The sequence below is a fragment of the Ambystoma mexicanum genome, chromosome 1q (genome assembly GCF_040938575.1).
Source record: "Ambystoma mexicanum isolate Mex_15411 chromosome 1q, UKY_AmexF1_1, whole genome shotgun sequence".
Lineage (NCBI taxonomy): Eukaryota > Metazoa > Chordata > Amphibia > Caudata > Ambystomatidae > Ambystoma > Ambystoma mexicanum.
In genome coordinates this window covers 49288989-49313718 of record NC_090922.1, presented here as the reverse complement: position 1 = coordinate 49313718, position 24730 = coordinate 49288989, and the positions used below count along the sequence as shown (strand labels likewise).

The 24730-nt window shown below is 46.2% G+C and overlaps 1 protein-coding gene across 2 annotated transcripts in view; it reads left to right on the top strand.

Moving 5' to 3' along the window:
* Window positions 1–24730, top strand: part of PMFBP1 (polyamine modulated factor 1 binding protein 1) — a 1360893-nt gene that overhangs the window by 763267 nt on the left and 572896 nt on the right. For both annotated transcript variants that reach the window (XM_069635509.1, XM_069635508.1), the window contains 3 exons: window positions 1459–1638; window positions 2553–2636; window positions 18883–19050. In XM_069635509.1, the coding sequence (XP_069491610.1) occupies window positions 1459–1638; window positions 2553–2636; window positions 18883–19050 (432 nt within the window). The remainder of the gene's footprint in view (window positions 1–1458; window positions 1639–2552; window positions 2637–18882; window positions 19051–24730) is intronic.

Here is a 24730-nt window from a genome sequence, read left to right as displayed (position 1 = left end):
TGGGGGCAGGAACTGATAGGAAGGTGGGCTCGAGAGATCTCCCCGTAAATAAAATAAAAAAATGTATAATAATACATTAGACAAATGTAATTATAATAGGTGTGGAGAATGAGTTCTGTATTTTGTTTAACGACTATTGTTATGCCATAAAAGCCCACTAGATGGCACAACATGACAAAGAAACGAAATACAATGTAAATGTCTAAACGTTGTTTTTCCCAACCTTATTGATGTAAAGTTTTTTTATGGTAAAAGCTGCTTTTCCAGCTTTGTAATGACCTGTAACCACTTTTTCTATGACTCTGTCTTCAGCCCGAAATCCCACGGCACCAGCTGCTACAGTGCTATTTATCTTCCCCTGTCAAAGAGAAATGGTGCTCAGCTGTCTCCTTTCCTGTTGGAGCAAACTAGCATATCATGTTATTGGAGAGATTACCCAATAAGCACGTTATCCCAACATGGGTTCGCAAATGCTAGCGCTGCCCAGCGTATAACTGATTTGTCCTGAGCCCTATTGACATGGGAGAGGAAATGCGCCTGTTGGGAAGTCTTCCGATTTCCCAACATCCTCTCCTCAGGCCCTATTTAGCTATAGGCCTTCTTGCTCTTTGACTATGTCTCATACAAGCAGAGTCCTCATACCTCTCTAAACTCACTCTGCCAGACCGGCTCACGGGGTAACTAGAGAGATGTCCCAACAGAACGTTCTTTAGAGAAGCCTCAGAGGTGGGGGCATATCACTCTGCCTCACATGTAACCGACTACCTCTGTACTACTGGTCTCAAGTACATGTGGTGACGTTTTCAAGTTTCTCTATAGGCACTTCCTCCTCGGAAGCAACCAGGCTGACTGCTCACTCAGCCTCACCTCTCCCTACTACACAAACATACGCACCTTAGTCTTAAGTTTGTAAAGCCCTATGTTATCAGGAATGCGTTCAGAGAATGTGTGATTCAATTTCCTTTTTGCAGTCTGCACAAAATATTTGCCTCTCGGTCATCTCATTTTAATGCAGTGTCCCATCTCAAAGTATGTGGTGGCTCGAGCCGAGTGGCAAGAATGTATTTGTCCGGAGCTCAGTGGCTTTTAATCAGGAGGAATTCGGCCGAATACTTACTCAAAGCTGAAGTTCCGGATACTACGACGTATAGCTGCTATATGGAGTATTTCCCTTGATTTAGAAACACCGGTTCAATCATTCCATCACATTTCTTGTAATAAGGCATCAACATAGGTTGAGTGCGACTCCTGAGAACATTTGTCACATCTTTTAACTGGGTTTAATGTGAACCTTTCTTTCCAGGTGCGTCACTTTCTTGTTCATCTCTGATTGAATCACTGATGGTGTATTATGTTCAGCTGCTGCTCGTGGCTGCGTGAGACACCAGAGCAGACATCTTTTCTGAGTCTGTCTAATCTTGACATTCATTATGGATCTTTACTGTAATGCATTTATAGGTGACTGAAAAAGAGGAAAGTCGAAATGCCTCAATGCTGGCCTCTGCAGCGCTGAAAGAGAAGCTGAAGACCAGGATGGAGGAGATCATGGACCTGCAAAAGCAGTTGCAGACATCCCAGAATGCTTTGCAAAGTGCGGTGGAAGCTACAGAAGTGTGCCAGCTGGAGGCTAATGCTGAGGTACCGTAGAAAGATATCGGATGCAAGAATGTCTTTCCAAGAACATGAACACCCAGAGAAAAAGGCAGAGCCACTTCTAAAATCAGAATGTATTTTTCCAACTAGAAGTGGCCAAAGTAGACTAGGAAGACCTTTTGAGCAGATTAATAGAGACTCACAAAGCTCTACCCGTTAGCTTCTATCAAACACCATCCCCACACGAAAAGAATCTGAGAAATAAAGGGCTCATCGTGGCAGTACAGTACAATTATAACTATTATAAAACTGTCATTATTTCAAGTGATTGTGATGCTAAATGTTTAGAGATGTTGTCAAACATCTGTCTGCTGATCGGAATCATCTAATGTTCAGAAAGTACAGACTGAACATTTCATGTGGGACTTGCATCAATGGGCACCCTTCTCCCTTTTAGAGAGCACCTCAACATCATTTCAATAACTAATCTTGTTTTATTGGGCATCCTGAATGCTTGTTTAATGTTTCTCATGGTAATACTGGAAACATTCACTATGCTAAACTGCTGCTCACAGTAGTGAATAAAATAGGTTAGCAAGGATCTGGCAGTTTATAAACAGGAGAATTAGAGGTAATAGGATTAGGGAGCTTGGAAAAAAGAGGGAGCAATCCATGCAGTTTTGGCTTTATGTGGATCTAATATAATGAGTGGACAAGAAACCGAAATGCTATGTGCAAACCATACGAGATGGGGAGACAAATTAAGTAATAGATTGGGGCTGAAAAATACAAGGGAATTCCGGAGGATTATCTAGCCATTCAATTAGCCTCAGCTTTCATTTCTTCCATGTTTCTGCGAAGTTGTGTTTTTGACCAACTTAAACGACTGTTTTATACGATCGTATAATATAATCTACATCTTGCTCATTAATATTTCACCATCTTGTAATATTTCACAGGTCCAGAAGAAAGAGGAAGTTATTGCTGCCCACCTACAAGAAGTGGCTTTGTTACATGAACAGCAATCGGCCTACGCCACCCAGGTGAGCAAAGGGCGCTTGCTATGCCGGGAATTAACCTGCATGATTGCTCCCCAGAAGACCAATGGTCAGGTGATCTAAGCAAGACCACAGCAATGGTTGCCAGCACCCTGCTTGGTAGGTGTTAGCAAAAGCCAATGAGATGTCTGGGTGATTGTCGAGAACAGTTTGATGGCAGATGAATCTCGCTATCAACTTCGGTTTTCAGATCACCAGGTAAATAGTTTTATTATACATAATAAAAGACAGAAAAGGACAGAATAAACAAAGAAGAGTAAACAGTGTGACGAATCCTGAGATGTCGCCACTTGTCCCTGTTTTACTTTTTAACTCTCAGCTTCCTGTTTTGCCTTCCAGGGGCTGCTGAACCCCACAGTCCATCCCCAGCTGTTCTGTTCCCCAATTTTGATTTACAGTATGATTCAGATCAGATGGGGGGTGGGGATTGGACAAAACAATAAAGGACACAGGAGCTCTTCTTGCTTCTTATTCACGCCCTACATAGGAATGAAAGCATGTTAAAACATAAAGTACATACAATTCAAATTGATCACTTCCAATTCTACTCTGTAACATACCTGTGACTCCTCTGCCACAAGCTTGGAGGAACTGATTAGATTTGTTATGCTTTAACTGCCCTTTCAATTTCTAGATTTCTTTGACACAACTGCTTTTCTTCACATTTCATTTGTAACCTTCCAGGCAAACTTGCATTCCTTATATTGCATAAGAACCTTGAACATCTCACTGTTTTCCAAAAAAGAGTTTAGTTTAAATGAGTTGCTTATGAAATAACCTTTTATTGCCTCACTACATGCTAAATTCTACTTTTCTTACAACTAGAAAGGATTTAACTTTAAAAAGAAACTAAAAAGGAAAGTACAGTTTATTTTTTCACTAAAGATTACCAGCTTCCTAAAATGCGCATCTCTGACTACATTTCCCAGAATGCCCAAACAAGGTGGCCACCGGCCTTTTGATTGTATGTGAAGCGTCACTAATAGCTTTTTACAAATTAGAGGCTTCTAGAAATACATTGCTTCCTGGTGCGCTTGCAGGTGCTAGCCTTCTTTTGATTTATTTTCCTATTCGTGAGTTTAACGGCTTGCTTGCTTGTTAAGTCTGCGTATGCCACCTTGGTTGGAGTTGTGTAGTCCGGCAAAACTCCAGTATCCTTTCATAATTGTGAAACGCATGCGCGACTTCCCAAAGAGAAATGATTCACAATGGTCACGTTAACCCAGACTGCCTTCTTTTTAAAAGCGGAGCTGTTCGTGAAACATCAAAAGCTGCTCTGCGACCAGCAACGTAGTAAGAACCTTACGCGCGGCTTCACAACTGAGGAATACTCCATATGCGAGAGGTTGCGTTTCCTGAGAATGTCTTCCTAACTTAAACGATCAGTTCTAGAAACATCAAGGCGCCGATTCTGCCAGCATCGTCAAAAAATACTTATTTAATGACGCGCCGCTACGCTGCAACTCGGGTTGACACGCAAGTCCGTATCAGTAAAATAAACAATGCGTGAAGGTCGTGTTTGAGCTGAATGCTTAGAGTCTATAACATCAGTTCAGGAATCACTGTCACTACACACAATCCTTGCGACAAAGCAGTAACTCTTTCCTTCATGCGCTGCTTTCCCTGACTAATCACAATGTTTAAAGTCTTTACTACTTTAAATTAATTTTGCAATGAGCTTGCTAATAAGCTGCACTGCTACCAGTTTATTGTAGACAGCTGGACTCTTCAAATTTGCTGCTTCTTCTGGTTCCAAATGACAAAAGGGTGGGCCTAAATGGAGCTAAACCAAAACATGACTGTAAATTCTAAGAGATTTGATGAAAGGCAATTTTGAATTGTCTGCCAAGACAATCAGCCCGCAACATTCTAAATTAGATCACTGCTGAGGGAGTAGACATCTTGGCCTGGGTTCGATCCCAATCCACCATTTTGAGTGCTCAACTCTGCCGATCTCTGAGAAAAGGCATTAAGGAAATAAGATAACCATTTAGAATTGCACATAATTCCACAACCCTCCAACCTTTTCACCCCAGAGACTCTGTGTATCCTAGATCTTAGCCTGACTCTTCCTGTTTGACCCCTGATGTCCATGACAGATACATCTGAGATGTCGCCACTTGTTCCCAGGGGGTAGCCCCTTCCCATGCGGCCAGGGTGGTGAGGCTGCTATCCTGTAGCCCCCCTGGGGGGGTGGTACTCAGTGGAAGGAGTTCAGGGGAAGAGACCTTCCCTGTGGTCACAAGGAAGAACATCTCTGTAGAACACAGTATACCTACCCTCAACCCGTGCCCTACACACCTTCAGTCCTGCAGCCCCATTCCAATCACAAACTCTTATATTGAGAGTAGGCCCATGTACTGCTGTAACATAGGTAACTAAGATAGATATAACCAAATGTACTGGGACGAAGAACATTTTTGAGAACCCCTGAGGATTTGCCTGACCCAAGTACTGGACGAGGTGGCCCGTCTGAGGAATAAGGACTGACATGACAGCTACAGATGTGGATGCTGCGCCAGGGGTGGAACCTGTGCCGTAAAAGGGAAACGGAAGAAGGAATACTTGTCTTCAGCCCCCAACAAACACAGGAGTTTCGAATCACATCCAGAAAAGAACAAATCACAGCAACGGACGCAGGCAAGCAGCTGTGGAAGTCCAGAGAAGGTCGAGCAAGAAGCGACCTCCCAACCAGTCCTGACAAACAGTTCGGTGGCACGACCGTGACTAGGTGGACTGGACGGTCTGGTGAAAGCTTTGAGACAGCGAAGCAGAGAAGCCGAGCACAGACCCAAGCAGCCGAGGGAGAAGGAACACTGGTGCTGCCATCAAGACGCCTGAGCCCAGGAGCAACCGTAGTGCTACCCGATCCCAGTGATAGGTTCATGGAAATTCCTTCAGGCCCGGTTGGGATGTGAGACACGCAGCAAGAGGGTCTTGTATCTGAGGAATGCTTCCTCGTTCCAGTGGCCTAATGAAAACCATTGAATACTCTGCGGTGTCTGTGAATCAAATCACGAAGGAAGGCATCTTCCTTGTGGCAATACTTGGCAGGAGAGTGAACCAAGTTGGCCAAAACGAAGATAAAGAGAAACCAGGGTCTGGTATCCAAAGTCAGAAAGTAACGCGAGTCATCTTCCTTGTCGCAATAGTTGGTAAGGAGGGATACCAGACGGCGGACTATTGATTTACACAGACATTCTGATAGAAGCCTTAGTGTTTTAGTTGAGGTAGTGAAACCCCTCTTAGAGATGGGGAAGGTTATGTTTTCTCTTTATTTTCCTGAGTAAATGAGTCTATAGCAATCATCCTGCCACCTGTGTGTCAGCCTCCTCCTTCTGCATCCTTACCAACAGGTTCAGCTCTTTTTCTGTGCGGTGAGATCTCTGAAACCTTGGCTGCAGGGATGTGGGTTATAAGGGCATTTTATACAATCTGAACCACTAAAACATAAGAAAAACATAAACTAGACTAGAGTAGACTCTGGCTCCCAGCCCAGACATGGTACATGAATTTATTTGTGTGGTTTTGTGTTCTGCAGAAAGGCTGCATCTGTTCCAACGTTCGGAAATGAGTACTGATACCTTTGCCCAGCAACTGGGCGAACAAATAGCACAAAAACAATGGGTACAAAGGTTTATAATATTTTAAGAGTATAAAATGTCATGTGATTATGCCAATCTGACGTGTTTGAACAGTGTGCAAATAGTCATAAGTCCTGTGTTCTAATGCCACCCCCACTCCCGTGCCTTTTTTACATCAGTCAAAATCCACACTATGTCCGAATTCAATATGGGCCCCCATGATCTGTTAAGGATTTGTAAGATTGTCAAGGTATGTGACATAACATGCATGACTCGAACACACATTACACTTGCGTATCCAAGAAAAGAACCTCTGGGCTTCATCTAAATAAGCTAGATCTCTGTATTTTATGCCCCCATTTATAGTTTGCACTGTTCGCTGAGTTTAGGTGCGGTTTTCGGGTCTATGCGAATTCCCATGTGCTGTTGTCCTGGGCTATGTGTTGTTAGTCTGTTGTTGCAATGTGGTGAAGTATGTGCAGATTGTTGTGCAAAGAAGTGGTTGTGTGAGTTTCTATACGTGGAGTTTATGCAGAAAGTTGAGCTTTTAGAGTTGGTTTAGCGATTTTTCCTTACCTCTTTGTCTTTGCGTTTCTGTGCTCAACAACCATGATTTTCCTGTGTTATTGGTATTTTTGTTTGACCGCCTAGTTGGTAGGGATGTTGAGGAATAGCTGTTGTCCTCTGTATTACTCTAGTGGTCTGTGTACTTGGCTGATGGAGGCGTGTTTCCCCAGCCCTGTGTGGCGAACTATAGGTTTGAGAATTCTCTCTCTCTCTCTCTCTCTCTCTGCCCATCCCATTTGGGAACCTTACCTAGCTAAGTTTCCTCTGTTTATTAGCGGTATGTGGGAAACCTCTGGTTAGGAAGATTGAGTAGGGGTCTTGGGTTCTTGCCTGGGATTGTTGTTTCCCGCTGGGTCTGTGCTTCCTAGTCATTTCCTTCTGGTTCTCAAATGGTAGGTAATGAGAAAAGGCCTGCGTTTCACAGGTAGTAGACAGTCAGAGACTTACATAGGTTTGAGAATTCCTAGCTAGTGGGAGAAAGGCCTAGGTTTCTCAAACGGTAGACAGTGAGAAACTTCACAATTCTGTCCAGATCTGACGCATGCCAAACCCCACAACTCCATTTAGATGTGGCGCATGCCAAACCCCACAATTCTATCTAGATGTGGTACACGCCAAACTCAGCAATTCTATCCAAATGTGACACCCGCCAAGCCTCACAATTCTATCCAGACATGGCGCATGCTAAACTTCACAATTCCATCTAGACGTTGTGCATGCCAAAGTTCACCATTCCATCTAGATGTGACGCATGATAAATCTCACAATTCTATCTAGATGTGGTGCATGCTGAACTTCACAATTCTACATAGATAAGACTGGTTACAAGACGGCCAACCTTATAGATGTGAGAGGAAAGTTGGCTTTGGCTGATAGGGGAGGAAGGCTAAGTGCCTGGGGGAGTGGTGGGGTTGGGGGGTAAGAGTATGTAAGAGATTGAGGTTTGGTTATAGCCTGGCTAGCTAACATAATGGTCTAAATGCGAGTGAAGGCTACCATACCACTGTGGTCTAAACATGGGGGTAAGCTATAGGATACAAATTAAATCTAAATATTAAAAAAAGATAAGTTGAGGAGAGGGGACTCAGTTTAATGGGGTGCAGTGATTGCTGTCAGCCCCCAGCTGCACTCCACATACCTTGTTAGTCTCTGCTGGGTGACAGCTGCTTGCTTCCCCTCTGACACGTGCAGCCATTTTTGGGAGCCGCTTCTCCTGGACTAGTCCCCAGTCTTGGCTCCTCCACCTTCGGGGCTGGAATGGGCAGTGGGTTGCTGTAGTGTGATGATGTCTTGTGGGCCACTAGTCTGGTCACGGTTTTGGGTTGGATTATGCTTTGGTGACTACCCAGAAGAGTACTGCAGAGAGCGTGATATCACAATGGGTTGCTGCTTTGAGGGGAATCAAAGGGAACACGCCACAGTGACAGGGGGCACTAGCTGCAAGACAGCACTCTCCTGCGCCTTGAGATTTAGGTAATGTCGAGATGCGTCCACTCAAATGGCAGTGGGGGAGGTCTGTGATTTGCTTTTCGGTGGATGATTGCGAATGAAAGGATAATATGCTAGTGTGGCTAATTGGGCTGGTTGCTTTGGCAGTGTGGGTGGGCACTTGTTGATAGGTGGCTGCCAGCTTCCCCGGCAGACACCGGCAGATACTTTCTGGAGCTGTCTCTGTAGGAGCTGTCCTTTGCCTGTGGGTCCTTTGCCGCATGGCTACAATGGGCAGTGGGCTGCCCTAGCACGATGATTGTATGGGGCTATGGACCAATCAGAGTTGGAGGTTGGGTTACGCCATGGCAACCACCTAAACGCGCTCGGGAGAGGGGCTGTGGGTGGGGGGCAAGGAGCCTGCACAGCATCTAAATGGAAAATTAGTCCGGGTCTCTAAGTGCCACTCGCTTGCGCTGGGGAGCTAAGATGTCGGAGAGGGGCTACACGCGAGGGTCTAACCCTCGGGGTCAGGAGTTGAGAAACCAGCGAATCAGGAATTGGGGGAGTGTCGGGATGTGGGAAGCACTTTTGAAAGGGGGAAACAGGCTCAGGAGTGGGGCCGTGGGTGGGGCAGGGAGCAAGGGTCCTGCACATCATCTAAATGGAAAATGGGGCAGGGTCTCTTAGCACCACTCACCTGCGCCAGAGAGCTAAGATGAGTTTAAGATCATTTTAACAGGAGAAAACATTTTAGCACTTTTATGCATGCAGTACTTGATAAAATATGTAGAAAGTTTCAATATCCCATTCTAAATGATCACCAATCTGGTTTCCTGGTCAGCTTTGGTACGGAGACCACCCTCCTTGACCTTAAATCAAAATTACTGGCCCGCATGGATTGAAATGAGGCATCTCTACCTATGTTGCTTGATCTCTCTGTGGCATTCAATCTGGTGGACCATTCGATTATGTCCACCAGGTTACACGAGGTCGCACATTTTTCTCCTCTTGCAGTTAAATGAGTCTCAATATTCCTTAATAATCGTGACAGTAAGGTGTTCTGTGGCACGGATGAGTCTGAATCTGTTACGATCTCCGGTGGGGTGCAGCAGGGAGCGTGTACTTCTCCCTGCTTCTACAACATTTTTACAGCTCCTTTATTTGCTATGTTAGACCATGAGAATGTTATATTTACCAACTAAGCGGATGACACTCAATGTGTCATCCCGCTATCTGGTTCACATGGCCTGGAAGAACTGGCCATCAAAAAGTTTTTTACTATAATCGAAATCTGGATGGTCCATAACAAGTTGGCCCTAAACAAATCTAAAACTGAGCTCCTAGTTATTGGATCGTCTCACATACAGAATAAACTTGGTCCATGCTATGATGGCTTTCAACTGGGAGAAAAACTATCCTCCCACTTAAAAAAGTCAAAACACTTGGCGTCACTTTTGATTAGTGACTGTCTATGAAACATGTTAGCAGCCTAGTCTCGTCTTGTGCCTGTTATATAAAACTATTAGCTCACCTAAGACCCTTCATATCACAAGAAAACGCAGAGACTATTGCTAGAGCAATAATAGGGTCGAAAATGGACTATTGCTCAAGTCTCCTAATAGGCCTGGACAAAACTGATCGGAATAAACTCCAAGTGTGCCAAAATGGCGCTGTCAGTCTTGTTATGAAACTCAAGCGTAGACATCATGTCACGCTTGCAAGACATGCTCTGCATTGGCTTCCCGGAGAGTCTAGAATTTTGTTTGGGACCCTGGCCATAATCCAAAAATGTAGACGGGGCAATGTGCCAGATTATCTACAACAGCTTCTCTTGGTGAGAACAAGTACAAGAGCTTTAAGATCTAGTAATCAGCACCTCTTATTTGTTCCAAAATGCCGAACCGTGAAGGTGGCCAACTCATCCTTTTCTGCTATTGGGCCTAAGGTCTGGCACTCTCTCCCCTCTGAGTTGAGAGGTATTGAATCGCTCAAGATTTTTAAGAAGGAGCTAAAGACTCACCTTTTTAATTAATCTCTTTTCAATCCTTCGACTGGTTTTTAACTGATTCTCTGATAACTGACTTTTTATTTGTTTTGAGTGTTCTTGTCTTGTAGCGCCCTCAAGCCCTTGGGTCCATGGCCACGCTATATAAATGTCATAAAATAAAGTTTGCGCCTTGAAACACTTGTGTATAGGCACGTTATAAATGCCATATCGTATATCATATCAAGGTAAAGTAAATGGAACTTAATCGGACAAAGTCAACAAAATCTGCATGTATGGGGAGAATGCAGGTAACTCCCAAGTTGTATGCCACAGGTGCAGATTTGGCAATAAACAACGCCATTGAAGACCTTAAAAGTTGAGACTGGTTCAAGAACCAGGAGCCCCATAAGAAGATGCAGCTCAGCTGGACAAGCCCCAATTCCAACCATTGTCGTTCAGACCCAACTGCAAATAGTCTGGAACCCGGACCACTGGGACCACTGAGGGTCAGTATCTCGAATAACCCACCACGTCAGGATCCATAGGTAAGTACTGAAGTGTTTTCTTCCAGTAAGTCCATTCCAGGAAGTCACAATAACCCAGTAAGCACCTGGGCTTATTTTTGAGGTGCTGTTTGCAGGATGCAACATCCCAGGGACTTCAACCCCAGGCCAATGACTAAAATGACCAAGAAGAAGGAACAACACAGCCTTCCTACAAGACTAAACCCTCAAGCCTGAAGCAGAAGCGACTGACTCCAGAATGCTGTTGGTACCATGCAAAGCAGGTTCTGACAGCTCAGACAAAAAAGGTTGCCTATTAGTAGAAGATGGTCCAATGAAGACTATGGTAGGGGCATTCCAGGATGGCCCTGGAGAGCAGATCAGATGAGGTGTTGTGGTCTCAACACCCTTACAGATGAAGGCAGCAACTAGTACCAAGGCGGACACCTTGTGTAGTAAACTGTGGAAAGCGGCAGTAAATCGGTCTGGAGATGGTCCCAGGATGGAAGGCCTTACGAGGCACACAAGTGGTTCAAGCAGGAGGACAGAGGTGCCCATGATGGCCGTCTACATGCAAAAAAGCCAAGCCATAAGAGCCCAGGACTCATCATTCAGCCAGTTTGGCCAAATCCGGTCCTTAAATTGCACCTATGGCAGGAAATACTGCAGCATGTATGTAAAGCTGCTCTTCTGAAAATTCCAGTGACCGAACTGAGTTTATGTACAGTGTTTCCTCTTAAATACCACAAATCGTAATGTCTGGTCAAAGCCATCCCATCAGTTGGGGGTTTGGGGAAGGATAGGGAGGCCAGCCCATTTCATTGGTCCACTCAACCCAGCCCACCCCAACAACAGCCCCAGTAATGACCATCCTCACCTTATCATTGCTAGTGATGAAACCAATTAACTTTTGTCAAATGACAATATAAATACACCCATCACATTAGCTACAGAAAAAGATTACACCGCCTTCAGAGTTAAGCAAGTTGAGAAACTTAATAGTAAACTTGCAGTTTTGAAATCCACTAGGCTTGATATGCAAACTGCCAATTCAATCTTGACTCAACTTAAAGTAGCTCAAATCAATCATAGTGTTAAGCAGTTTTCTTCTTCGAATGGAACAAATGACAAGCCATTAAAGCCGCATTTTTTAACACCAGGTCTCTGAATAGACATCCTATAGATATCCATGATTATATAGTGGACAATGACATCAGTATACTATGTCTGGCCGAGATTTGACTTCAAGATTCTAGTGGGCCCAAAATTGACCTAGCAACACCGGAGGGGTATGTTTTGTTCTCTCATAATCATGAGAAAGCTAATGTGAGAGGTGTTGCCATCCCGGCAAGGAAAGAATATCAACTTTTCGCAGTCCCTAGTGTTTGCAATGACTGCAAAACTCTCCATCTTAAGCTAAATACCACCTATAACAGCTGTGTTAACATTGTTCCCCTTTGCTGTCCTCCCGAGGATATGCCTAATTTCAATGACAAGATTGTGCAATTACTAAGGTCACTGAATAAACTGAACTTTGCAACCTTATTTTTGGGGGACCTGATTTGTTGGTGAGGTAATATTACTGAAAATGACAGTTCTTTTAGAACAAAATCTTAACAATATTGGGTTCCAAGTACATAACAGCGAACTCACATCCAACAAGGGGAACATTTTGGAATGGGTGACTTAATGGAATCCGGTCATTGATGTTACCTGTACCAGACCATGTATCTAGTCTGACCACTCCTTCATTGAGTTTCGTATACATTGCTTCAAGAGATACTGAAGGCAAGCGTCCCCAACCAGCACGATCCTCCCCGCAATGAGAGACAATGATGGACTCTCCCAGGATGGGAATAAGGCCAAGACAAAGTGCGGGTGAGCGTAAATGGGAGTTTATCAATCAGAATAGGGCATGCAAAGAACTCTGCAAACTCCGAGAGCGCTCTGTCTGACAATAGCAAAGACAGGTGTATATATTTACAAAAAACGTCATCAGAACCTACACACTATAGGGGGCACAAATTCAGTGGGATTGGGTGGCGACGACTAGCTATAGGTGCTGCTGTGATGTGGTTGGCCGTGGCTAGAGGACGTCACTGGTCAGCCTCGTGGGTCGGGCTGGGCCTGGCGGGTCAGCTGGGTTCATCCGGGCGGTGTCGTTGTGCCACTGTGGCCAGTGTCAGAGATGAATGTCTTTTTCCTGGCTTCTTTGCCCTAGGCCATGCACACTGCAGTCATTCAGTCATTTGCAATATTATCTTCTTTAGTAAATCTTCCAATAGGTTATTCTACAGGTTAACGCAACACAGGAGGAATGCACCTCGAGAGGGGTTTGATGGCGATTCATCAGTACATGGTTACCAATGTCCTGTTGACCGGGTACCATAGGTCGTGGGGCTGGGTCTCAAGGCATGGGACAGGCGGTACATGTCATCCTGTCTTGTTAGAAGTCATTATGAATGTGTTGCTGTAATGTTGCCATAATATTGGGTGTCCTAATTTTACAGGGGCCATTAACCTAAGGTGATCCGGTGGGTCGTGGGGCTTCAGAGAGGGCACCTCTGGATTTGTGTTTTCAGGCGGAGGTTTACTGCTGGGCTGTAAATAATACAGGTGGCGGGCCGTGGCCTTGGGTGCTGCAGAGGGACCTACAAATCTTTGAAGCGGCTCCAGCCGAGTTGGGGGAGGTGGAGCAGCGCGGTGCGGGCCTCTGCTCTCTCGTCTGGCAGGCTTCGCTGGGAGGGAGGGGGAATGGCCTTGCATATACTCACAAAGGTGTCTTCCTCATGTGTTGCCGATTTTAGGTGAAAGCATCATAAACATTCAAATAATATACAATACTAATTTAGTCATTCCGAAGCTCACATTTTGACATTGCTAATGCTTCTCAAATATAGCCAGTCCGAGCACATTATTAGTACACTGTGTTTTAACAACTACAACATTTTGTTATATGCATATACATTTGCAGTAAGTGAGGTAGTAGTGAGGTTGGTGGAGCGCATAGAAACGACTCGCCACTATACGTGACGGTAGTGGCACATAAGGGGCTTGGACATACACACATGAAGGGTGCATTTTCGTGCACCCTTTACATGAGCCCTCAATATGGTTGCATTTGTCTTTTTCTGCACTCTAGCAGCATTAGTTTGGTAATGGCGCGGGACCGTGGGGTGTAATCTTTTCAATGATACGCATAACAAATAACCCCCCGGGACGCTTTTACTATTTGTACATAACTGCAGTGGTGTGGGTGCTTCATTGCTTATACCATATGAACACACATTCTGCCATATCCATACATTTTACAGGCTTCTTAGTAAAGGGGTTGTGGAGAGAATGCTTCCATCGCAGGTAGTTTTGTTATTAGTGTTTGGGAACTTTTGCTTTTATTAAAGGTCCATTTTACAGTTCTCTTTCCACCCAGGCTCTGCTGGCCGGGTCATGCTGGGAGCAGCGATACACTGCGGAAGGTGAAATGTTAGTGTTGGTATCTTACACTAGCTTATGTCCGTCTTGTTCGTGGGAACAGGCTCTCAGCGGATCTGCGGCCACAGGGATAATTGAAACTCTCCAAAGGTGGGGGCCGCGCTGCAGTGCGCCGGGCTCACACCATCTTTATTAGACAAAATGGTTTCTGAGGCCTAGCTAAACTCAATTGGTTTGGGCGATGTATTCAGCAGGTGAGCCATCCACCACCTGGGCCCTGGTGGTAAGGAGGGGACGCCTGACGAGCCATGGCCCTCACCGGGGGAGGGGATGTAGGCGAGGGGGGTCTTTTGGACCAATCCTCCCCTACAATACCAAAAAAAATGAATATTCCAATGAGTGTTCTTAGTTGGAATTATAAGAACATTTAATCTTTGGACTTACAGGAATGAATTCACAGTGTATTGGCATCTACCTTAGACTCTGACTGTCTGTGTCTTAGCTGCGACACATAGATCTTCCTTGACACATATGCTAGATTGCATTGCCCTTATGAATAAGAAGATAGGAAGGGGTGGCACTTGTCATAATGCGTGGTTTATACCAGATCTTGGCGTGCATAAGCAGAGGAGGCAGGCAGAATGGGAATGGTGGAAAACCAACTCAGATGCTCTTTAACTCTTTAAGAAAAATCTGGAAGAACTATGAGAAACCATATAAATTGCCCATTTATGAGGCAAAGAAAAATTATTTCAATAAACAGACAAGGCTGAAAATAACGCCAAGAAACTCTTTGAAATATGAAAAAAAGTTAGAAAAACCCAAAACACTAGCACAGCCTTCTATTCCAACTAAATCAGATTGTGTAAGGATCAAGCAAGCTTTCGCCAAAGAAATCGTCACGGCTCGACATGAAAATTAAAAATCAGCTAAACATTGATCCCTCCCCGACTTAATGTGATTTAAACAACTTCTTCACTGACCAATCAACGAAATCTTATTCAAATGTCACATCCCTCAGAATTTCCTTTCAAATACATCTCATTGACTGAAATGGAAAAGGTTTTGGGTGAAATGCGCCCTGCTTCCTGTCACGGAGATATCATTCCTTCGAAGATCATTTTAGAAAACAAAAGATTGTTCTCGCCATTTTTGGTGTGATTTGTGAATGCATTTTTTCTTACAAGGGCTTGCCTGATGCTCTAAAAGACATTATAGTCCCTCCCTTAGTTAATAAAAGCAACACTTAACCCAAATGATGTTAAGAACCTTAGGCCAATTACCAACACATTTTTCCTATTGAAAATAATTGACAAAGTAGCTACTGCTCAGTTTCAAGAATATCTAAACTCTGCTGCCAAATTACATACGAGCCATATTACATACTAGACAATCTGTTTTTCCACCCGGTCACAGTACTGAAAGTGCCCTGCCAGACCTCCAGACGCATACGTTCAATATCATGGTTAAAGGTAAATCAGGGCTTTTTGTGTTATTGGACCGATCAGCAACTGTCGTTATCCTGGACCATGAGGGGCTCCTGAACACCATTGTATCAGTAGGCAATAGCTCGCAGAATACTGTATGCTGGATCTGCTTGTTTTTAAGTAATCGAAGGTCCACGGTTCGCTGCTTCAGTTTCCGACCCTATATCTTGCAGAGTACCTCAGGGTGTCTCCTTGTCACCAACATTATTTAACACCTACACAAAGCCACTGTGTGATCTCATAACAGAGATTGCAGTGTACTTCACCAACTACGCTGACGGTACACAGCTGTTATTTGAGCTTGGTCCGCATTACTCAAGCGATGTAGCCAATCTTACTTGTATCTACAAGATTGTCAAGATTCGGATGTGTACGCACTGGATGAGCCCCAACTGCTCCAAAACGGAGCTCTTAATCTTAGCTTTTTTCCCAAGCAGGTGCTAAATCATATTCTAGATATGCTAGCTGGACCATTGAAAGGCTGCAAAATACAAACACTCCCACAAGTGAAAACTTTAGGTGCAGATCTGGAATCTTCTCTTCATCCTAATTTTCTAGGGGAGATCATTTTGGAAGAGGTTGAGGTTCCGGAGGTGGAGGGTAGGCTTAAGATTATGGGAGAGAATTTGAAAAGGGCTGTGCAAGCCTTACCGAAAGTAAGATGAGTGAAAAGAGGTTTGCATATTTAAGACGTAGGGTTGCTCCAAAATATCAGGCAGGCAATTCAGTCTAGTTATCTACCAAGAACATAACCTTGAAGGTGAGGAATAAGTTTAGCCCACGCTTTATTGGACCATTCAAGGTAGAAAGAGTTTTTCCCCCAGGGACAGTGAAATTAACATTACTGCAGGGGTTAAAGATCCATCCTATGTTTCACGTTAGTTTATTGAAGCCATTTTTACAGAAGACTAGGTTACAAGAAAGTCCTGTGCCACCTTTTACGGAAAGAGCAGGAGATGAGTATGAGGTGCAGGGGATTTCTCATGCACGGAAGGCTGGGGGAGTTTGCAATATTTGGTGGATTGGAGGGGTTTTGATCCAGAGGAGAGGTTGTGGGAATTGGCGAAGGAAGTGCACACCCCTAGATTGGTGAAGAGTTTCCATCATAGGAATGCTGGGAAGCCAGGCACTGGAACAGGACCGTATTGGATGGGTGGAAGGGGGTGGGGTGAAGAGTACTGTCAGAGCCCTCCAGGGAAAATACTCCAGGGAAGGTGGTGCATAAGGTTGAGAGGTGTTTTGCCTGTTATGAGTGTTGTGTGAGTGTTTTATGAGTCAACCTGTTTCCTTAACGGAAGCATCATCAGGAGACTGGAACCGCCCCTTTCCAAGATAGAGGAAACTTTCATTGAATCTGATTGGTTGAAATCTAAAGAAAGGCAGCTTGGAATGTTTTTTGGAGTTCTAAACTCCCTTTCATTCAAGACACGAACGGAGCAGGTCACAGCATTTAAGATCTCCACTAATAATTTGTTTTCACAGCCAAAGACGAATTGAATTAATCTCATAATAAATCTCAAAAGGAATGTAACCATGTGCCAATTTAGTTGTCAACTTGTAAATAGTGTTTAGAGCTGTATTTAAGGTAGTGAAAAACTAGGTGGAAGCAGGTAACTCGGAAGATCCAAGGTTGCGGGAACTCGTTACCTACTTCCGAACATATGCGCAGTGTTTGTGATCGCGTAGAGGCCTAGTCACTTGAGAAAAGAACCTCTGGTGCGTGCGCAAGCGTAATGACATTGCATCGCTCAATTGGTATCTAGACAATGCAACGTGTCCGAAGAAGAGTACAGAGATGCAGCGGTTACGAAGGCGGTGAAAGCATGCAGCGCTGGAAGCAGAGACAAAGCAATTGTGATAAGCAAGCGGGACGGAGCAGTGAATTCAAGAGTGACCGTTTTCAAGAAGAAAACAAGCGTTGCTGTGCAGTATCAATTTACCTAGCAGGCTACAAAAAACGCAGTGCGCGGCTGAGCAGCGGTAGAAGCAGTGCAGCAGTAATAATTAGAAGCTGTTCAAGAAACTGAGCAATCAAACTGTATAGCAGTGGTCTTCCAACTGTGGGGCTGGCCCCCCTCGGTGGGGCCCAAAGGGTGTCCCAAAACTCTTCCAAAATAGGAGTACAGTAACTGATTTGTCTAGAACATATAAGCAGAAATTACATCTAGGGGGCCCAGCAGCAATATTTTTACTGAAGGGGGGCTTGGCAAAACATTTTTACACAAGGGGGGCTCGGCATAAAATATCTTTCCAAAAGAAAAAAGACAAACTAAAAGACATTTAAGTCAGTGCTAGGCATAGGTTCCTTTAAACCTGTGAAAACAAAAGTAAATACCAGACAGACAGAATTAAAGGGAAATACTTAGGTCAAAGCTGGTGATACTATTACAAAATAAACAGTCGAGCTGAGTATGAAGGCCATCCAGAGAATATTAGAACTAGTCCTTCATGAAGAATTAAAGTACGGAACAGACAGCTCAGTGAAGATAGAGAAGGGTCCAGAGGTGCCTCCAAGCTCTAAGCCAGAGGCACACAAGTAACCAGTGGGGAGTAGTTCAACAGGAAGAGGTGGAAGAGCAGGAGGTAAGAAGCAAGTAATTCACCTTGTGTATTTGGTTTCAGGTCTTCGTTTATCAGTTGAAGAATCATCCAGGAACAGAGTACATCGAATACATGTTCTTTTTTTGTTTTGTACACTACCCCTCCCCCGAATCCCCCGAGGTTGTAAGCTCAACGGTAGTCACTAAAACTCGTGGAGTTCACAACCTTTTTAGTGGTCAGTGGGGTTAATCTTCAGCCACCGTGGTATCAGAAGCTGGGACCTGATAACAGCTGGGAATTAGTCCATTGTGGATGGGACAGGGTGCAGAGTAGTATCAATCCGCTCTTCTCTGGAAAGCAGGGAAGAGTAGGGAATGCACAGGTTCTAGAGACCATCCTGCTATCCATCCCCTTTTCCAGCTTCTTGGTCCCTTTAGTGCCATTTGATGGATTAATGGAAATCAACCCCTCCATCAACCATTATTATTTACATAATAACTGGATTGTTATATTGTACCTGCATTAAGAAATAATCTTTGGAAATAAGTTATGAGTTTCATGAAAAATGGGCCACAAATCATTAATACGATTAAAACAGTGGCCTACCTCTTGTGCACTTAACCTAGATGAGTGGGGTCTATCCCAGAAATCATTTGTGCTACTTTTAATTTGCTGACATGCTTCTCCTTCTGTGCACAGATTACTCAGAGAGAGGAGCAGATGGAAAAACAGAAGGTGGAACTTGAAGGTGTTAAAGAGGAGCTGTTCAAGTGTGCAAGTCAGATCTCGGAAGCAAATTCCGACAAACAGCGGCTAGAGATGGAGCTGACTATCCTAAAGGAAAAGCACAAGACTGCACAACAAGAGGTAGATGTGGGTCTCTTCACCTCATTAGTCTTTGATATTTACTTTCAGCATCCAGCTGTGGGGTGGCTCTTTTGATTTGGGCTACGTCCGCACATCGTAACTGAGCTTACCAAAATCACGTCAATATTTGCCACCATCCATGTGTAGATCAGCAAATAAGGTAAACCCTATGCACAAACTGAACTAAGTGAAGCTGGGAGTGGGGCGATTCGGGGTCTCTAGGACATACGCTGGAACCCAAGGTAGGCTCTACACCACTGACAAGGGACCTCAGGAGTAGTGTTTCACTTTGGTAATGCACACTAGACTGCACACATTGTATATTTCTTTGATTAAATTGGGAAAGACACCTCATTGCACACGTTGCTCATCAAAGTATCCCTTTAGCAACACTCTACAGACCACTTGGTGTTGTGTAAGTAAACATTGATTGACAACTGAAAAAAAAGGAATATAGATAGAACTATGCATTTAGTTACTAGGGCCTAACTAATTGATTGTACAATCCCATGAAGTGGCAGGAATTTGGACATTAAAAGGTAAAATTAATTTGTTGTAAGAAAAGTGAGCCCGAAGCACTAGGAGCAGAGCTTAAGGAAACATTATTTGTGTGGTATCTGTGTGTGGTTTTTCATATGCCTTCTGACTAGGCACAAGCTCTATGGTTGATGCATAGCTCAGCCAGGAAGTCCTCAAAAACCTCTTTGGTTAGGCTAAATAGAATATTGTTTCTACAACATGCCCTCTATATTTTCACATACTCCTGTTTGGTGAATTTCTAATGAATATGGAGGAAATGTGGCAGACCATAGAATTAATTCTGAGATTTTGAGTTACTAAATTCAGAAGACAGCTATGCTTCTAATCCTTGGTCTTTTTACCCGCATGCAGCGTCCCAACTAAAAACGGTCCATACACTAGCCCAATGAGAAAATGACTGGCATGGCGGGACTGAGGAGTCCTGTCCTCTTTCCTCCATACTGTATGGATGTCCCCCGTTAGGGGCAGGAGACAGAACCTTTTTCACCAGAAAAATAATCTTCCCCCTTTAAATTTAGATGCGCGTGAGGGTGCAGACCTGGGAGCATGCGCGCCCCTGACTCCGCCGCCACTCCTCAGTCCTCTTTTCCGCGTCGACGGGAACGGACCGCTTTCACCAGCATTCCTGGGTTAGGCCTCTGGCCTAGTAACTCCACGTGCTCCTCCCTGTAGAAGTACTTTTGTATTATTTTTTTCTCTTTCAATTGTCAGGTGCCGCTTTGTCCTCTGGCGCCACGCTCCTCCCTGGCGCATGTCGACAATGGCGGGCTCCAACAGGTGCCCAGCCTGCGAGGGACCCTTCCCAACGTCTGAACCCCACACCCTCTGCCTCCCCTGGCCCTAGCCAGGTGGAGGGAGCTTGTCGGAAGCTCACCCCCAGAGGACCTAAAAGCATTTGTGAAGCAGAAGACCAGGCCCAAGGTAGGTGCATTGTTCTCCTCCGCTCCCCGCAAAGACGACTCCTTTTCCAAGAAGCTTACTAGCAGTAGGGACCTAACAGGTCCTACAACCAGCACAAGCACTGAGGCTGCTCCAGCTACCAGCCACCAGGTCGAGGGGTCGCAAGATCCTACCGGTGATTGCGCTGAGAGAGTGCAATGTTCTATTACCGGGTCTCAACCCGAGGGGCTATGCCCTAACACCGGACTGATGTCTGAGGGGGCGCCTGTACGCAGCACTACCGCTCTACAGCCGAGGGCACTCCGCCTACAAGGCCCCGTCCTGAGGTGCAGGGTAAGCCCCAACTTCCACCGCTCCACATACTTGAGGAAGCCAGGCCTAGCGCAGCAATACCACGATGCAGGCATGTGGCATTCGACAAGACAAAATGGCCGGTGGGCCAGACAAAATGGCAGCTCGCCGACTCCATGTCCCTTTGGGGACCAGGTAGGGGGGCGAGTTTCCAGGTGGGATTGGTCAATGCATGGTACTTGGCCCACAGCATACCCATCGACTTCGCAGGGCAGATACACCTCGCCCCATACAGCGAGACAGGGCACGCCTAGGTCTCTGCAACCTCAGGGCCCCTCACATATGCCTATTTCATCAATCACTACTCCGGCCTGTGAAGGCAGGTTCTTTGAGAAGTTCTTAGCTCTTATGAGGTCCCCACAGATGGGTACCATCCTTAGGGATGTGATCCGGGACATGATCCCTTTGGTACAGCAGCTAGCACCCACGGCCACGCTGCCTTTGGGTCCAGCTCCTCTCGGTCCAGCGCAGACCCAGGCACCCGCGCCATTCCCTACGACACCTGCTTCCATGCCTTTCCCAGTCATGGTAGCCCAGTCTACGCTCCGCAGCAGCTTCCGGCGCTGATACAACGTACGTCACAGCTTCCTGTGCCCAGCACTCCTCCGGGTGCACCGGACCAGCAAGACACAATGGTGGACACAGATGAGGAGGAGGACCCCGACACTCCTTCATCAGCCAAAGCCTTTCATGAATGGCCGGCGGACCTGGCTGAGTATTTGGGGATCCCACAGTCACAGGTGGAACAACCGGAGGTGGGGGTCTTGGCAGAAGTTCTCACTCTACGCCCCACGTCTAGAATGGGAATCCCACTGCAGAAGGACGTGGTGGCGCTTGCCAAAAAAGGGTGGCTCAAGCCACATTCTACCCAGCCTACCAATCGGCGTCTAAATGCTAATTAGGCAAATGGAAGGGGACCCCTTCTTAATGTCGGCGCACCCCCAGCCACACATCTGTGATAGCGGCAGCATCACTGTACTCTAAGCCTCAATAGTCGTCGGCTACATCAGCCTCCGCACTCCTGGTTAAGGAGGAGAAGATCCTGGAGGCTTTTGGAAAGACCATTTATTCAAATGCCACTCCATCTGCGCCAGACCAATGCGGATGCCATGCTGGAGGCGGTCAACCAGAGACTCTGGCGGGAGATTGCAGACTTCTTACCTGAACTCCCTGTGCAGAGCCAGGCTCGCTTCAATGCAGGCTGGCTGAAGCCAAAATAGTGGCACAGGACAAAATGGAGTCGACAATGGCTCACATTGATACCTCTGGTTGTGCTATCTGTATTGCTATCAACATGAGACGGACAGCTTGACTAAGGGCAACTAAGTTCAACCGGTCAAGTGGCACAGCGAGTAGAGCGCTCGCTTTGACATCAGTGCAGAGCCTGCGAACGCAGGTTCGAATCCCGGCAGCGCCAAACTCAGCGTTTCATCCTTCCGAGGTCGATAAATGAGCACCACACACCGTGGGTAATAATAAGCAGCGCTCAGATACCTGAGGGTTCGTAGCGCTATATAAATGCCAAATTATTATTATTATTATTTTAACCCTGACATCCAGGAACGTATACTGGACCTTCCTTTCGAGAGGGGTGATCTGTTCCATTCAACAACGGACGAGGAACTCAATAAGAGAAAGACTAGCTTGCAGTCTGCTAAGTCTTTATCGTGCTTCACCAAGTCCACCCCTACACGTATAGCCAAGTGCACCAGCGCTCAGACAAGGTTCGATCATTAAGAGGCTTCAGGGGCTTCCAAGAGAGACAGTCCAGACAACCGGACAGATACCTGAGCCAGCACAGGCGCAAGCCGCACAAGGTGGCTCACAAGGGCTTTTTCCAGTCCCCCTCCTCAGCCCTAGCCTCAGAGGGCAAGAAATTGTGACACACATCCGGATCCACGCGTCTCTGGTGGAGGGCAGGCTTGCCCTTCACGTTCACCACTGGCGGACAAGGTTCACAGACCCATGGATCCTCTCCATAGAATCCACGGGCTTCCGGCTCCCTACCCCTCCTTCTCCTCTCTCCTCTCCTCTGCTCCCACAGATTGGTACAGCAACTCTGTTGGCGGAAATACGCTTCCTCGTAGCGAGTCAGGCAGTGGAGGAAGTGCCATCCTCTCAGTGGGGTTTGGGCTTCTAGTCAAGAATTTCCACCATACACAAAAAGAACCAGGCTGGCCTTAGAGTTGTGTTGGACCTTTCCATCTTGAACCTTTCCCTTCCTCTCCAAAAGTTCAAGATGGTTACCTCCTAATCGCGGAGACATTTTGTGCGGAGACTGGGTGTGCTCCCTGGATCAGAAGGATGCCTACCTACACGTCCTGATCTGACAACCCCATCGGTCCTTCCTGAGGTTCAGGATCATGGGTTTTTGCTTCCAATACAAGGTTATACCCTTTGGCCTCACTTCGCCCCCCAGGGTCTTTACAAGGCTGATGAACGCTGTTGCAGCTCCCTATTCAGGGCGCAGGGACATCACATCTACCCATATCTAGACTGGCTAGTCGGGGCAAAGTCTCTGGAGGCAGTCCAGTATACTGCCTCCGCCCTCATGGATACACTTCGCAAGCTCTGATTTTCCATCAATCTCAAGAAGTCACAGTTGGTGCCCATGCAGAGTCTATCCTTCCTGGGCCTGGAATACAAGCTCTGAGAGGATTCTCTCCTCGGTGGACAAGATCTTGGGTATCAAGAGGATCATGGGGCATTTTCAAAGCAAAGCAGTGATCTCAGCATGGTGGTACCAACACCTCTTGGGCATCATGGCGGCATGTCTCCCGGCAGTGCCACATACAAGGCTCAAAATGAGGTGACTGCAGTTGCACTTCGCAGCCTCCTGGAGTCAAGAGAGGGGTTCACAGGTGGAGCAAGTCAGCATCCCACATCATCTCCACCAGGACCTGGTCTGGTGGAGCACGGACAACAACCTGTGGATAGGCAGGCGCTTCTGTTCTACAGCACCTCAGGTCACCATCACCACAGACTCATCCCTGGAGGGCTGGGGAGCTACCTTGGGCAGCCAGTGTCCATGGGGTATGGTCCCGGCAGGAGCAGGCGGCTCCATCAACTAGCTTGAGTTAATTACCATCTGGCTCGCTCTTAAAGCCTTCCTTCCAATGATCAGTGGCAAAGCGAGCCTCATTCAAACTGACAGCTCCACCAGTATGTATTACATCAACAAGCAGGGTGGCACCAGGTCTTCTCCCCTATGCACTCTAGCAGTCAACATTTGGGAGTGGGCTCTGGTAAAGAACATGCACATGACAGCAATTCACCTCCCGGCTAAGTCCAACCTAGAGGCGGACAGACTCAACAGGCTGGGTGCGGACAACTACGAATGGCAGTTGGATGAACAGGTCATTCAGGGGATCTTCAACAAGTGGTGTCATCAGGTGGATCTCTTCACCACCTGGTCCTACAGGAGGTGCCCTCAGTTTGCTTCCTGGCAGGGACAGGGCAGGGGTTCTCTGGGCGACGCGATGCAGTTCCAGTGGAACAACATGAATGCGTATGCCTTACCTCCCACTCCCCTGATTCACACAGTAATCTGCAAGATCAGGGAGGCCCGGCACCTCCGTATCATCCTGAAATCTCTGTGGTGGCCATCAAGGCCATGGTTCTCGGAACTACTCACCCTGTCGGATCAGGCCCCGGTGCACCTTCCGCTGGGCCAAGTACACCTACTCTCTCAGCACAGAGGCATGTTCATCCACATCCACCCCCCCCCCCCCCCAGAAGTTGGCCCTTGCAGCGTGGCTCCTGAACAAGTCACACTGAGGCATCTGCATCTGTCACAAGCTAACCTAGACATTATATAGGGGGCTAGGAGCGATGCTACCAGGAGCCAGTACAAAAGCATGTGGACCAGGTTTTGTCACTGGGCGGAATC